General features: G+C 48.1%; 3 protein-coding genes across 6 annotated transcripts in view; 2 read left to right on the top strand and 1 right to left on the bottom strand.

Moving 5' to 3' along the window:
* Window positions 1-1,576, top strand: part of MYO3B (myosin IIIB) — a 245,708-nt gene extending 244,132 nt beyond the window's left edge. For 2 of the 3 annotated variants that reach the window (XR_007162477.2, XR_010832378.1), the window contains one exon: window positions 828-1,576. The gene's annotated coding sequence lies outside the window, so the exon portion shown is untranslated. The remainder of the gene's footprint in view (window positions 1-827) is intronic. The other variant, XR_007162478.2, reaches the window with a different exon arrangement.
* A 3,600-nt stretch (window positions 1,577-5,176) lies between these two features.
* The window catches only part of GAD1 (glutamate decarboxylase 1), a 33,964-nt gene continuing 24,266 nt past the window's right edge, over window positions 5,177-14,874 (top strand). The window contains exons 1-4 of one of the 2 annotated variants that reach the window (XM_048061556.2): window positions 5,177-5,276; window positions 6,763-6,840; window positions 11,236-11,385; window positions 12,811-12,873. In XM_048061556.2, coding sequence (XP_047917513.1) covers window positions 11,316-11,385; window positions 12,811-12,873 — 133 coding nt within the window. In that variant the 5' untranslated portion in view covers window positions 5,177-5,276; window positions 6,763-6,840; window positions 11,236-11,315. Of the gene's footprint in view, window positions 5,277-6,762; window positions 6,841-9,772; window positions 9,979-11,235; window positions 11,386-12,810; window positions 12,874-14,874 lie in introns of those variants that run through there. The other variant, XM_048061553.2, reaches the window with a different exon arrangement.
* Window positions 8,182-9,841, bottom strand: LOC136791070 (basic salivary proline-rich protein 3-like). The gene is made up of 2 exons (XM_066999347.1): window positions 9,194-9,841; window positions 8,182-8,760 (listed from the first exon to the last, which is right to left on the bottom strand). Exons 1-2 carry the CDS (start codon window positions 9,839-9,841, stop codon window positions 8,182-8,184), a joined length of 1,227 nt encoding a protein of 408 aa, XP_066855448.1.

Below are 14,874 nucleotides of genomic sequence, written 5' to 3'. Positions count from 1 at the left end.
GAGCAGTGAAGAAAAACTCCTAGGAGTTGGGCAGGAAACTTCCAGCAGCAAATATATAACAATAAGTAAAGGAACTCAGTAGATTCACAAAAGAACATCTGATGATGATCTGAGATGTTACCTGTGATCAAGGTGATTGAATTGTGCCAAAGTGTTAGCCGCGTTTGTCATTAAATGGGTTTTCAGCAAAATTAAATGGCTGAAAGATGTTAACCTTAAGAACAAGTCCCTCAGAGTTCCGTAATATACTACAATGAAAAGGAGAGAATTGTAAGATTACTTTAAGGCATCTCTGGATACTCCAAAGCCTGGTTTAGATGTGCATTTTCTTTCCTTCCATACTAACTTTAGCTTACACTACTTATTCATGATCAGGACTTCCTAGTCCTGTATATGTTAGCATATAAAGACACCTGGCAAAGGGGAAAGGAGGAGGAATCTTCTCCCATTCTCTTGCTGTTATGTAGCTACAGGAAACAGGAACAACAAAGAAACTTAAACAGTGGCTTAATTCATCTGAGCATTCCCCCCCACCCCCCAATGAGTGATATTCTGGTGACCAGCTGTGTAGATTTTAGAGCTATGTTGAGCCTATTCCAAGTGCAAAGTGGTCACAGCACATTTCAGGATACAAGATGACTTCATAGTTTTAACTCTGCAGTCTGCCACACAATCATTGCAGAGCTTTCTTCATTTGCTAGAAAGGATTAATCAGTATTTAATGATTTAATTGAAAATAGGTGAAACTAATTGTCTTACTTGCTTCCTTTTAACTTCTTTAATACAAAATGTAGTACAACAAAAAATAATTTTGTGTATTTTTATAGCAGAAGGATAACAGAAACCTGTAAATGGGGATAGTGAAGATGATGAAGAAAAAAGTGATGAAAGCAGAAACAGCAACACCAAGAGTATTAGCTATTCAAATAGCAGTAACAAAGAAGAAGAAAGTTGTTATTCTGAGGAAAATTTGTTGGGAAATTCTATAGTATTTCTGAAGACGATTCTGTGATTCTCCAACAGGCATGTTAAATTATACTGTTTAATAATATTTTTCTTCTGAATTTCAATAGTCTTTAACATTAATATCAGGCCTTGGATTTTTTGTAGTCCTTGTGTTACTTTCAAACTTATACCTGCAAAAATAACCTTGTTCTCTAACTTAATGACACATGCATACTTGATATATGCAGAAGTAATTGGTAAAATATTTTCTCCCTGGAGCAGCAAGTCACATGGAAACTGTGGTTTAGACTGTCAGTTGAGCAAAACATAGTATTTTAGGAGTATTACGTTTGCTACATTCCACTTGAATGGGTGAAAATAAATCTTCCAGTATGATTATTTGAAACTCTTTATTCTGGAAAATGACAACAAAGTTTTGAGTGACAGAAACGCCACCTTAAAATAAAAACACAGCTTGCTGAAAATTGGTTTTATAGCTTTGACATTAATGAAGTAGCTGTTAGGAGTGTTTCAACTGAAAAGCTTTACCTGAGGTTTTTGTCCTGTCCAGATTTAGCGAGAAACTCTATAGCACTGTTGAATAAATGCTAGTTGTAAAATTGATCAGAAAATCTGTGTAACTCATAAGATTGTGACATGTATCACTTTAGTATTAATTTTTTTGTTAATGTTTATGAATTTATAGACTGAGATGGCATACTCTGTGGCTGAGAGGTGTCACTGTGATATAAAATATTCATACTCAGCTGAGGAAGTTTGCATTCACATTCCTGGTTAGTTTGGTCTGCATAAAGAAATCACAGGACTGAGCTTCTTGAGTAAATTTACCACAGATATTCAGCTGTTTCTCTGGCCACAACTAAGCTGTAGAAAGAACAAAAACTTGGTTTGTAGAAGCAGACAACAGATAAGTAAGCCATCTGCTTTCCAGAGAAAAGTGGAGCACCTCTTTTCTCACCTAAATTGAAAGGGATGAAAATGATCAAGACCTCTGAGTCTGTGATTCCTGAATTGCTAGTTTTAGTGTCTGCATCACTCAGCTCCTATTGCTTGTTTTTTAATTTGGAGAATTTTCTGAGAGAGAACCATTTGCTCAAGCCTTAAATGAATTCATATCCATGCTTTTAAAACTGACAGGGAAACCTCATAGACTGGGGATTGTTCCTCCTACTTTATCAATATGCTGATTTTTCTGGACTGGCATTAAAACTTTAAAATTATTCAGATATACTCTTGAAAGGCAAATTCCCTTTTTAATAGAGTATCTCAAGAATAGATCGGATATATAAACTCAAGATGGTTTACATTTTGTGCTAATATCTTCTGCCATTTTTAATGCAGATGTCTATGCGGGATGTCTGCCATATGTATTACCTCAAATCAGTTGGTGTCCACATGGCGAAGACTAAGTGAACCATGTTACAATGCTGAAAGAAGCGGATAATAAGCTAAGTGTTTTTAAAAGTCTGAATATAAGTTGACTGGCATGCCTATAAAAAGGTACATATCTAGCTGCACAGATAGTGCAACTCTCTTGCTTTAAAATCATGAAAAAAATAATTTGATTTAAGCCATTTTACTGCAGGTAAGGCTTGTAGCCAACTCTTACTGTATTTAAAGTGTTTTTTTTTTTTTAAATAGTAAGAATTTTATTGTATAAAATCCCAAATTATATGGGGATGAAGAGTTGGATTGAGTGTAATCAAATTCAGTAAAGTCAACTAATGAAAACCAAACATAGCTAACATGCTGTTCTAGGGTAGGCAGAAGAAAAGATACAGTAAACATATTTTATTAAAGACATGAGTACATTAAAGTTTAGTATTGCTTTTCACTACAGAAATTCTAAGGCCTGATATTGATGTTTGAAACTACATAGTAGCCACTTCATGCTATAACTTTAAGGGTGTTATTTCCTTTTACGCTGGTGTGAGAAAAGCCTATATTTACCAATGATGTATCTAAATGTTACTGAATAATTCTTTGTCTTTTTTTTTTTTAAATATGAGAAAGGAATGCTCAGGTAATAGTGAAATGATCTAAGTTTATAAGTCTTGGAGAAATAATTGGTTAAAGTTCTTATGCTTAGCTAGATGTGCCTGGATACAAAAACTTCTTTTTTTTTTAGTTGCCCTTAGCTTCTGTAGTATCTCTGTGTTGTGTTAGTTTTCTTTCAGTAATTCCTGATGCAAATCTGTGTGGGTAAATAAGACAAAGATTTATCAAATGCTTATGTCTGTTACAGGACTTGGCTTTGTAGTGTCTCTTTCTTTGTTAAATACATGCATGTCCCAGCAGCATAGAGGACATGAAACCCCAGGTCTTCCAGTTAACTTTTGTTCTTGAAGAGATCTTCCTGTGTTGTAGAGGTGACCTTTGTAATTCACCAATACTTCTTGACACAATGGTGCGTGGAGATGCTGTCCATGTATCTCATTGGCTTCTGAAGGTCATTCCTGTCATCCGTCTCTTCACCAGCATATTCTTGTTCTTTGTGCTTTCTCTAGAGAATTACTACAAAGAAAAAGAGAAGGATAACTGTTTTTTCCCCTAATTACTTTTAAAACGTCTGTCATTTGCTTTCACAGTCCCATATTCATTAAAAAAAAAAAAAAGAGATGTATCAAAGTACTCGGAAGGTGGCATGTTGGGAATGAGGAGTGATTCAAGTGTTCTGAAGTTTGAGTCCTTGCCATAACTATGTTACCATTACCTTTAGACAGTGTTCATAAATTAGACCAGGGAAAGCTCACATACTGTTATTGTGGAATTGGACAGAAAAGCGTGAGCAAGGACAAATGGAGTAATACACAAGTTTTACTGAAACCAATTTTGTCTGGTTAATCAAAATTAGAAACCTGTTGGAAGGATCAGCTTGGTGACTCAAAAAATGATAGAGATAATTTTGAGTAGTTAGAACTGCACATGACTGCAAAGCATAGGAACAGGATTATTGCCCCTCTCAGGTGAAAGGCCTCAAAAGCTTTTCAGAGCTGTTTGGAAAGCAGACTTTAGCCAGTTTATCTTTACTTACATTTTAAAGGAAATTAAGTATTTTTTTTATATATCTCGTTTCTCATGTCTAATAACACAAGTTATAAATATAACTGTAAAATACAAAACTAATTTTCACTGTCTGATGAATGTGGCTTTTTTGTAAACCTTATTAGTAAACACATGCTTCTTGATCTTTTGAGTGGTGGAAATCTGTCAAATAATTTCTAAAAGGGCTTGGTGTCTTTTGTGTTGTTTGGTTTGTTGTTTTTTGTTGTGCTTTTTTTGGCTTAAAATTAATATTTTGGAGCTCTGGTTGTTAGCCAACAAACACTTAAGTAGCAAGTCAATATGTAGTGCTTCTGCTTGAGCAAGAATTTCTTAAAGCTCTTGGTAGTTATCCTTCATTTGCCTAGATTCCATGCTGTGTGTATTTTGAGGAAGAGACTATCTCTTTAAAGGAAATACAGTATTTTTTAATGTGTATACCGATTTTTCTTACTGCAGACTGCAAACAGTTGCAGGACTTTACATAGCCTGCCTTTGGCAAGCCATAGATATGTTAATATCTGAAGTAATTGAGGGCTAACTTACATCCATACACAAGCCAAATTCCATGTCCATGTCGAATATTGGAGAGGAAAATTCTGGACTATCCTATAAAGTTATGTGTTGGTCATTTTGCAGTCAGCAGATCACTAAAGCCTTTGTACAGAATTTCCTGTGAAGGAAGCAGTCAGTGAAACTACATCTCTTAAGTTCAAGCTTTTCTGTATGGTATGAATAGCATGAGCTTGGATATCTTTCATGTCTTTCAGAATTTTTGCTAGTTCACTTTCAGTTTATTTAGTCTAGACTTCTGCTTAAAGAGATTAGTAGCCTCTGAAAAGAAAAGATGGCTGGTAAGTGAAAGTTGAGGAGTGAAGTCCCTTGTTGGTGTTCTCTCATTGGGGTCAGAAAGTAATGAAGGTAGCCTTGTTATCTGTCCTGTAGAGAATGTGGCCATCAGAAATACCAGAGCACTATCCATTGTACTCCCTTGAATCCCTTCCCAGACATTTCCGTTAAATCCTTGCAACATTAATTTTCCCTTAAGATTATAGAGAGGTTAGGCTCAATTCATGGTTCAGGGCTGTGCTGCTCTTTATCTGATGTGCATAGGCTTTAAAATAACTTTAAGATATTGCAGTAAAGTTGTCTCTTATTCTAGTGCTGAGTGGCTAACACCCACCCTGATGACTGCAGCTCTTCTCATTCCTGTGATCGTCTCCTAGTGCAGCAATCAAAATGCCAGCAAAGGGAATCAAGAACATTTGGTAAATGAATGTTTGCATAGAAGTTTTGAAGGCTCAAAGTAGAGGACAGGAATTTATTACATGAATAGGTCTGAGTATGTGTCAGGAACATGCAACGTTAATCTGAAGTTCTGTTTGAGAGCCAGTGTCTTCCGTTAGAATCACGTGTCTCGATCTGGGAGAAGAGGTATTTTACCTAAAATTGGTCCCCAGTTCTCTCATATAATCTTCCAAACTAAATACTGAAAAGAAAGGCATCAGTAACAGCTGATGGCTTTGCTTAAAACTCATGAGCTCCTCCAGTCCTCAAAATTGGATGCATCTGTTTATTGTGAGAATGCAAAAAATTAAAGCCCCTCAAGACAGGAAATATGAACTGCTCATTCGTGCTCTCCTCATAGAGAGGAAAAAAATTCTCACCTGCATGTCCTTTTTCTCTGGTGGACAAAGTATCTGTTCATATTGTCCTGTTTCTACATTGTGTTTGTATGCTTTGTTTGCACCTTGTTGTAAGTATTACTCAGATATCGTGTTTCTTTTTAAAACACTTTCATTTCAACAGAGTGTATTGAACCTTCATTTCTGGAAATAAATAAATAATATCTCTATTTCTGAATTGTAGCTAGAAAGATAGCAGAAGGATCAGGCTTTTTAAGTATGATGCTACAAAAGGCCTACTATTTCACAAGTACCAATGACTCTTTAGAGTAAGCTACCAAGTCCATCAAGCCAAAACCTGACTTCACCACAGAGAAAAGAAAATAAAGGGAAAAAAAGAGGGGAAAAAAAGGGGGGGGGGGGGGGGCAAATACACAACTATAATGATTGTGAAAATTTTTGGGACTTAGGAAAGTCCATACATGAGAGTGAGTTTTGGCTTGAGATGCCGTTACTTAGAAAGAAAAAAATAAAGAAAAGACCATGCTTCCTGTTTCCTAAGGATTCTTTATGAAATACACTTAATTTAAATAAATGATATATTAAAAGATCCCATAGTCCAGCTCTACAAATACATTCTGGGATTGGAGAGACAAACTGCATTATCTTCTGCAGCAGCATTACTGAAATTACTGAATGTTCTAATTGTAAAGTGATGCCCTCCAATGGGATAAAAAGATACAGCTCAGTGAGGCATGTAACAATTACAACATATCACTAGGAGAGAATCCAGGCGTTAGCTGTCTTGTCTCTACAGGGTTAATGTCACAGACTGGAAGTAAATTTTATTTTAAACACAGGATAAACAGTTGCAAATCCTAAAACTGGTAGAGAGCAGACTTACTGGGTATACTGTTGTCACTATTTTTCGTGCTATAATCACAGTTCCACAATTTAAGTAATTCTTTTGATCCATCCAGATAAATAAAACTTTCTGTTGTTATATATTTTATTCTGGTTTGGAGGTAGGAATGTTCTTTACCTCCATGTTTGCTTGGGGGTATTGAGAGTGGGGATTTGCTGCTGCTGTTGGTTCAGGATGTGGGTTAAACTTTTGGATGTTTTTCAGATGAAGCAGATCAAAACAGACAGCAACACGTGCCAGCATGGATCAGGAAGGGGACATCCTGCAACAAGAAGCCACAAAGTATGTAAAACGATGTGCTTCAGATTAGATTTCACCAAGTGCCCTTCATCACAGTGGTGCTGAGTGTTCTAGCTGGCAGCTCATCTTGAGCTGTCTGAAATTCGGGTGATGGACATGATCCTTACATTTGGGACAGTTGGATACATCAGCATCTGATCAATCTCAAAACCCAAATCAAACCTCTCTCTTAACTTCAATGAATTTTTATCAGGTGCCATAAACCAGATAGCAAAAGTTATCTTTAGAATAGGGTTCTTCACCTGATTTCCGTTTGTAGAATTCTTTGGCTAGGGACAAGTAATTAGAACAATAGTTTGTTATTTTTCCTTGGCATGTTCACTTTTTGGTTACAGACATGCAGTAATTTATATCTGTATTTTTTAGCACTGCAGGTGAAGGCCAGGAAAATTCTGAAATACTTAGTTCTCCAATTTTAATTTTGTCAAGATTTAAGGAAGTTTGTTATTTACATTATTCCAGTCTATCAAACGTACAGGTAAATAAGACATGACTGTGTACCGGAAATGGTGGGGAAAGAAAAAAAGATACCTGATGCAATTGATATGTTTTGTAATAATGTCCTTGATTATACATTATTATAAATGTGTGGTTAAAAAAAAATCAGAAACATCACAGATGTTGAGTTGCATCCTGTTGTATTCATTTTTAAGAAAGGAGCACGCCTGGTCCCTACGAGCTAAAATAGTCACAATACAAACAAAATATCAATCAAAAGGCAACAGAGAGAGAACGTTCATGGAGGAAAACCAATCATAATGATTGTCAAAAGGCCAATTTACTTCCCTTCCTTCAGATAAATTCATATATAATAGGGATATAGTTCAGAATATGAAGAAAAAAAAACATTATGGCACAGTGCCTTTCTGCTATTTGCTTTTCCAGTGGAATGTAGTTACATTGTGAACACCTCACAGTGTAGGCAGGAGGCTTTCCTATCTCGAAATACATGCTACACTACGACATGTTGTATGCAGCTCCTAGCACAATGACTCTTCAGACCTGCAGGCTGCAATAATAAGCGCTATTCCCCTGCTCAGCACTCAGTTTTATACGCCCACATTTATGAGCATTGTATAATCATTGACTGGTCTCTGTCGCTGGAGACCCTCATCCCTTCTGCTCCTGTACCCCGCCAGGGTACTCAGTACCCGTGTTTTGGCACGTCCGGGTAGGGAGCTGGAAGAGGTCTGGTTTGAGCGTGATCTGACGGTGCGCTGGCAGCAGCCTTCAGCCGCTTGCACGCTGCTGATGGTTCGGGTCCCTGCGCGTTCCCCATCCTCGGTGACTCGCTGTGTTCACAGCCCCGAGCCCCTGGGGCTCTCACCTGCGCAGCGCAGGCGGGGAGCCCTCCGGGAGCCGGCCGTGCGGGGCCCTGGGGCAGCAGCCTGGGGAAGGCAGCGGCGGGGCCGGGCTGAGCGAAGGCCACGGGGCTCTGGGCCCCGCCGCCGGGCTGCTGCCGAGGCGGGGTGCTCTGGCTGCGGGAGGGATTTTAGGGAAGGACCGAGCGCTTCCCCGATCCGCGGGAGGCGTGGGCTGCCGCCGGCCCGCCGCTGCCGCCCTGGGAAGGGGCCGGGCGGCGGGGCTGCCTTGAGGAGCAGCACCACCTAGCGGGGGCGGCCGCCTCGCCTGCCGCAGCTCCGCCGCCCGCTGTCCGTGGTGCTGAGCCGAGCGGCCCCGCGGGAGCTGCGGGCACCGGCGGCTGCCCCGGGCCGCGGATGTGCGCGGTGCGGCCGCGCTGCTCGCTGCGGGCGCTCCGCAGGGCGGGGGCGAGCGGCGGGCGGTGCGGGCGGCACGGAGCCGGCGGGGCGCCGTGACCCATGGCTCCGGGGGGCTTCCGTGAGCTGCCGGTGGCTCTTTGCGCTGCGATCCTGCCACGTTTCCTGGCGATGTCTGTGGTCGCTTACAAAGACAATTAGCCACAATTGTGGTGTCGTTTCTCCCGCTCCGCGCTGAGCAAACGTTTTGCCCGATCGGTTGAAACTACCTCTGAAAACGAATGCCTGGCACAGATGGCAGCAGGACATGGCAGCTAGGGCCGGCGAACTTTACAGCTGTGTTTGCAAGCTGCCTTTCGTGCTCCCGGTGCTTTTGCTCCGTGTCCAGTTCCTAGACAGTGGGGCTGCTCGGCGAAGCAGTCATCTCGCCTACTTCATGCCCTCAGTGGGTCGGGCTCCTTTCCAAAAAGACCTTGAAGTTTTCCCCTCGAGTCCTTCAGGAAGGACACGTCCCTGCTGCTCGCCCAGCACCCCCAGCACGGGCTGAAAGCCCCCATCGGGCCGCTCTCCCCCCTACGTCCCTGTCCGTGGCCAGGGCTCGGGTTAGGCACCTAAACCCGGGGGCCGGGCTGGGGAAAATGGGTGCCGGGCTGCCCGAGGAATGCTGCCTGAACGAGTCGCGTTTTAGCAAAAGGGGCTCGGGTGTAAAACCATAACGTAGCGGCAACGCCGAGGGGAGGTCGCAGAGATCCAGGTGTTCCCCTGCGGCCGGGAAGACGAGGGAGCGGCGGTGCCTGGGCCTCTGCCACCCTCTGGCGGGGACCCGCGCCGAGGGCGCTGCCGCCGCTGGGGACGGCGGAGCGGGGCGGGGGGCGCGGGGCTGAGCTCGGCACGGCCCCCCCGGAGCTCAGCCCGGTCGCCTTTGCCTTCGCGCCGGTGACCTCGGGGCGAGGCGGTGCTATCGAGGGAAAGCCGCCGGTGCCGCTTGCCCGAGGCACAATCCCCGAGTGGGGTCGGAGGCCGAGGGCAGCTCCGGAGCCGCGGGGCGAAGCGGGCGGCGGCGGCAGCCGGGCCGGGGGGGGCCGCCCCTCCAGTCCCCGCCCCGGCCCGCCGCCCCGCCGCTCCCAGCCCCGTGCACGGCACGGCGCGGCGCGGAGGGGGTGGGTGGCGGCAGCCCTGTGACTCATGCCTGCGTCGAAGCAGATCAAGCGGCGATTCACGCTTTTAAAAAAGCAAATCCGAGTACTTCTGGAAAAAAAGGTCATCTCGCATTAAATTCCGCGGCGCGATTGGTATTCCGACGTCGTTTCTGGCGGAGTTTATAAGCGGCGAGTCGCTCCCAGGCTGGAGTCGCCCTGCCTGCTTGGACGCCGGCAGCCAGAGCGCTCCGCTCGCCCCCTCGGTAAGTCTCCTTAATCCGCATCCCATTTTCCAAACCTTCGGGAGCGTCTTTCAGGATCTGGAGCTTTTTTACATTTTTTCCTTTTTTTTCCCCCTAAAATCGGTTTTGGTCGCTGTCGTACCTATAGAGGGATAACGGCTGTTTTGAGACAGCCAGCGCCTTAGACATTGCGTTAACCTGTTACTTCGCTTCCAGGCATTGTCTAGCGAATCTCTTCTGCTTTATGGTTATTTTCTTTTTCATCTGAAAAAAAAGCGAAATACTTGTTTACCATTGAAACCATCGATCCGTTGCGTTTACACGCGGGCGTAAAGGCGCCCAACAATGGAAACGAATCGCTAGCTACCGACGTGCGAAAGCAGCTAACAAAGAAAGCGCTCGTTCGTTGCCGCGACCTTCATTTTCTTGACAAGGGGAACGAAATAAATCGCAGGTAGCCATGGGGACGAGGGGACGAGCCCGGCACTGCCCCGCCGGTGAGCGGGTGACGGAGGTGCCGTGCCCGCCCGCGGGGACCGAGGACCGGGGGCCGGTGCCGGTGCCGCGCCTCCCCCGGCCCCGCCGCCCCCCGCCGTCGGCGCCCTTAGCGCCAGGGCTCGCTTCGGAGAGCGCCGGCTTGCTCTGGAGCACGTCCTGCCCCGGATTTGCTGAAACACGCGTGTGCCGGGACATGCGTGCGTGCCGCGTGCCGCCGGACTCGGGCAAAATGCACCTTTGTTGTGGCGGGGGGGCTCTGTCGGTCTGCTCCGAGCGCTGAGCCTGCCGTGTGTTTCGGGAATGGGCTGGAAACGCACAGAAACGGGCGCCGTGTGGGGCCGGAGGGCATCTGGGCTGGGAATTTCGAAGCCCGCTCTGCACGTTGGCTTCCATTTGACGCGAGCCACATAATCGCCCTGCTCTGCGGCCAGCGATATAATTGCGATAGACTTCACGGTCTGCTAAATCCGTCATTCAGGCAAGGGGGGCAGCGCCTCGGCATCCAGCGAAGGGACGGGTTTGTTCTTCAGCCTGTCGAGGCATTTTCCCGGCGCAACGCCTAGCGCCTCGGCCCCGCGGCCCCGGAGCGGTCGGTTCCGCTCCCTGCTGCCCCTGCTGCCCCCCGGGAACCCCTCCTGCCCCCCGGCAGCCCGTCCCGCCGCCTGCCCGGGACTTGCGCTGCCTGCGGGGGCTGCAGCCTCCTATCCGCCGGCATCCACGGGACTCCGGCGCGGTCCTCCAGGAGAGCAGGCTACTAAAAGCGCCTTTTCTTCCTTCCAGTAAATTCCTTGCTGCCCACCCGCGCTCGGAGAAATACCGAAGGAAACCCGGGCTCCAGGGACCGGGGCTTTTCTGAAAGGATGGCTTCCTCCGCTCCCTCGTCCTCCAACGACGCTCCGGACCCCACCCCGACTAATTTACGACCCACAAGTAGGTTTTAATCTTTTTCTCGTTTAAAGCATCGTGGAGGCTTCCTCCACTTAGGCTTGGGAAGACCAGATTCGAAACGAAACGGTAAATCAGTGAAGCCCCGTTCCGCGCCGCTGAGCGAGGTGCGGAAAGTGCTCCACACAAAGAAAGCAGCCGCGGGTGGCAGCGGGAGGGGGCCGTGCGAGGAAGACGCCGGGAGGGAGAGCCCACCGCAGCAGCCAGCGCTGCCTTTCTCTTCCAGCCACATTTGACGGATTTAGACAATAGACTGAAGCCTCAGACTGCCAAAAAAAAATCGGGATGTTGTAAAGGGAGCGGGGAAAATGAATCAGATAAAGGGCGAAGTTACACCGATGGCTCGAAGCGGGTTCTTCCCCCTCCCTTACGTTTTATAAATGCTAATGCTACAGCTTCCTCTCAGCCCACGCTGAAGCCTGTAATCAAGCGAAATTTGGATGCTAATTGTAGCTTTTCAAAGCCTTGTGTTCCTAATTGCTCTGAATTCGCCTTGAGTTATTGAGGTGTGAGTGGGAAGCGGAGGCTGCTGCAGGTGGATAGAGAATCAGTTTACAGCCCTGCCGGGCAATTCCGGCTGTCGCCTACCAAAAATAAAAAAATAAATGGGGAGGCTCCATGCTATAAAGCACGCGAGACAAAGCGGGGGCAACAGTAAGAGACGAAAGGTTGTCAGGCGAGGCGGGGAATAGATTTTACCCCGAAAGGGCTGCCAGGCACGGCTCCACTGCCATCACCCTGCGGCCGGGGGAGGGCTGGGCTTTCTCCCCGCCGGGGGGACGGGCACAGCGCCGGGCTGGGGGCCGAGCCGCCCCCTCACGGCCGGGCCTCCCCGGGCCCCCGGCCGCCGCCCCCCCGCTCAGGTGAGCCCAGCCCCAGCCCCATCCCGCCGCCCTCTCCCCCCAGGACCCACCGCTCCCCCCGGAGCCGCAGCGGCCGCCATGTCACCCGCGGGGAGGGGGCGGCCCCCCGGTCGCCGTGCCCCGGGGCGAGGCGGGCGCTCCCTCCACCTCAGCCCGGGGCTGGGGGGCCGGGAGCGTCTCCCATCACGGCTGCCCGCGGCCCGTCAGTCCGGCCGGGGCTCAGCGAGGCACGTCCCATCATCTAGTCAAATACTATTTTTCACCCAATTAATTCCTGAACTCGGCTGTGACCCCATTTCACGCCACTTTATTTTAAGCCGCCGCTTCCCTGGAGCCCCGCCAGCGCGTTCCGGGACGCCCCGCTGCCAGGAGCGCTCCCGGGGCGCCCCGTCGGGGCGGGGCGGGCCGTCCCCGAGGGGGCCGGGCACGGGGCGCCCCCCGAGGGGGCCGCGGGGGAAGCGCAGGGGCCGGGCTGCTCCGGGCGGTGCCGGCGGGGTCCCGGCCGGGGTCTCGCCGCCTCAGGGAACGCCTCTGCCCTCTCTTGCAGCCTACGACTCGTGGTGTGGCGTGGCGCACGGGTGCACCAGGAAGATCGGGCTGAAGATATGCGGTAAGTCCGCCCGACCTCCCGACCCCGACCCCGCCCCGGGCGGCGGCCTCGGGCTCCCCCTGCCGGGCACGGAGCCTCCCCTCCACTCCGCTCCCCTCCGCGCCCCGGTCCCGCCGCCCTCCCGTGCGTTTGCTTCGGCCCCGGCGTTTTCCGCCGCCCCTCCTGCGACTGCCAGGGGTGCGAAGGCGGGGGGAGCGCCGGGCGGCCGGCGGGGGGAAGCCACGGGGGTTTGGCCGCCTCGCCGGCTGAAATTTTTCAGCCTTATCGGAGTAGAAAATACGGATCTCCTGGGGGAAAAAGATTAACGAGAGCCTTATTAAAGAGCAATTCGTCAGCTTGCTGCGCTGGTAAGATAGCGCTGGCAGCCAGTCAGCGCGCAGGCACATGAGATGCAGGAAGGGAAACAAATGCACAATCAGATCACAACGTTATAGCAAGAGATTCATTTGCAGATAACAAGCTGTCTTCCTTCTCCAGATTTCTCAGTAGCGCCTTCGCTTTCGGGGACAAACAGTCAAATTTTCATTTGCTGATGACGAGAATCGTTCAGCTTAGCCTGTGCCCCTTATGAATAGAAATTATTTCCGATTTCCCCCAGCTGCCTCATTTGGGAGGGGGCGGGGGATTATTTCCTGGGAGAAATGGGCTTTTATTCTAAGGAAAGACATGTCTGAGCCCCTTGCCCTACTCGCTCGAGTCGAAGCTAAACGTTTTGTTACGCGGAAGTTTGGACAGAAAAAGAATCAGGGTGCAAGTGTTTAACCCGGTATCTATTAGAGATCTCGTTGGTACCCGCAGGCGACATTAACGAGTAGTCGCTTAGTTCTATAAATAGCCCCTGATCCGCGTGTAATGGACCGTTTCCCTACCAGTCCCTTCAGTGGCTGGAGCGATGGGCTTTTTCATCATCATTTTAATTTAGCCCGGCAAGCAGAACTGATAAAGTAACGCACCGTTAGGCTCGTTCCATGTTGCTAGACTACCGGGGTTACAGGGGGACATCGCAGCTTCCCTCAATTTAGGCGTCAGATCAAACACACTGAAAATGAAATATCCCACCATTTTGGATTTGAGAGCGGCGAAAGAGAGCACAGCAGTGCCTTTGTGAAGGGAAATCAAAGCAAGCAAGGATGCTGTTGTGGTTTTGTTTTTATTTTGCTCGTTTTTAGCTTGCCTTTTCTGGCTGCTTTTTTTTCCTGTTTGACACGGAAAACATACCACGGCTAGTAACGGTGGTTCGGAATCATCGAGTTCGATCACGACTCGTATGAGCCCTCACACTGGGATCTAACACCTTCACGGAACAGAAAGGGAAGGCTGCCTTTGGTAAATATACAGAGTGAAGTATTGAGGATGCCAAAGATCCTAATTACGCGTGCTAAACCAGCTAACGTTCGACTATTAGAGCTGATTATCGTCTCGTCCTTACCTTCCACAAGACATTATTCCGGACCCTAAGCATTGTGCCGCTACAAAGCTGTAGAAGACTCAGATTTGTTCTTTCTGTGTACCACACGGAAATCGATTCATTTTGAACGCGAACTTGAAATAAGGGTTCAGCTCAAAGAGAGCGCAGGTCTTGAACAATGAGTCTGTCCTTCCACCCGTTTCCTATATTGTATTTGACATTCTCAGTAATTACGCACCCGAGATTTATGTGTCATTTCTTCTCAAACCACTGACCGATTTAAGGACGAGCTCCGTTCCTTTCTGTTTGAAAGCCACCGCCTGAAAAGAGCCCTGCGGCTGCCACACCCCCAGCCCCGTCTCCGCACGCATCCGCTTCGAAAAGATAACGCGTTTTGAAGAGGTCTCGGAGCATCACGGCGTGCAAAGCACGGGCAGATTGCCCCCCGCGCCCGGAGTTGCGGGCTGCATCTCTCGCTCCCACCCCGGCCGTTAACACCGCCGCTGGCACTGATTCTGCTACCGCCTGCTGCCGTCGGTGGAAGGACTCGACGTGGCAGAACTGCCCCGGATAAGGCGAACGGCTGAGTTCTC

This window comes from Anser cygnoides, chromosome 6, assembly GCF_040182565.1.
Source record: "Anser cygnoides isolate HZ-2024a breed goose chromosome 6, Taihu_goose_T2T_genome, whole genome shotgun sequence".
NCBI classification, from domain to species: domain Eukaryota; kingdom Metazoa; phylum Chordata; class Aves; order Anseriformes; family Anatidae; genus Anser; species Anser cygnoides.
The sequence above is the reverse complement of the archived record's forward strand: the minus strand, read 5'-3'. Positions and strand labels throughout refer to the sequence as shown.

What these genes read in the sequence shown, in the direction of transcription:
- LOC136791070 (XM_066999347.1), bottom strand. Translation starts at nt 9,841, where the DNA reads ATGACCTTTTTTTCCAGAAGTACTCGGATTTGCTTTTTTAAAAGCGTG. An exon ending in TTCCCCAGCCCGGCCCCCGG is followed by an intron (nt 8,761 to 9,193) that starts GTTTAGGTGCCT and finishes TGTCTTTGTAAG; the next exon opens with CGACCACAGACATCGCCAGG.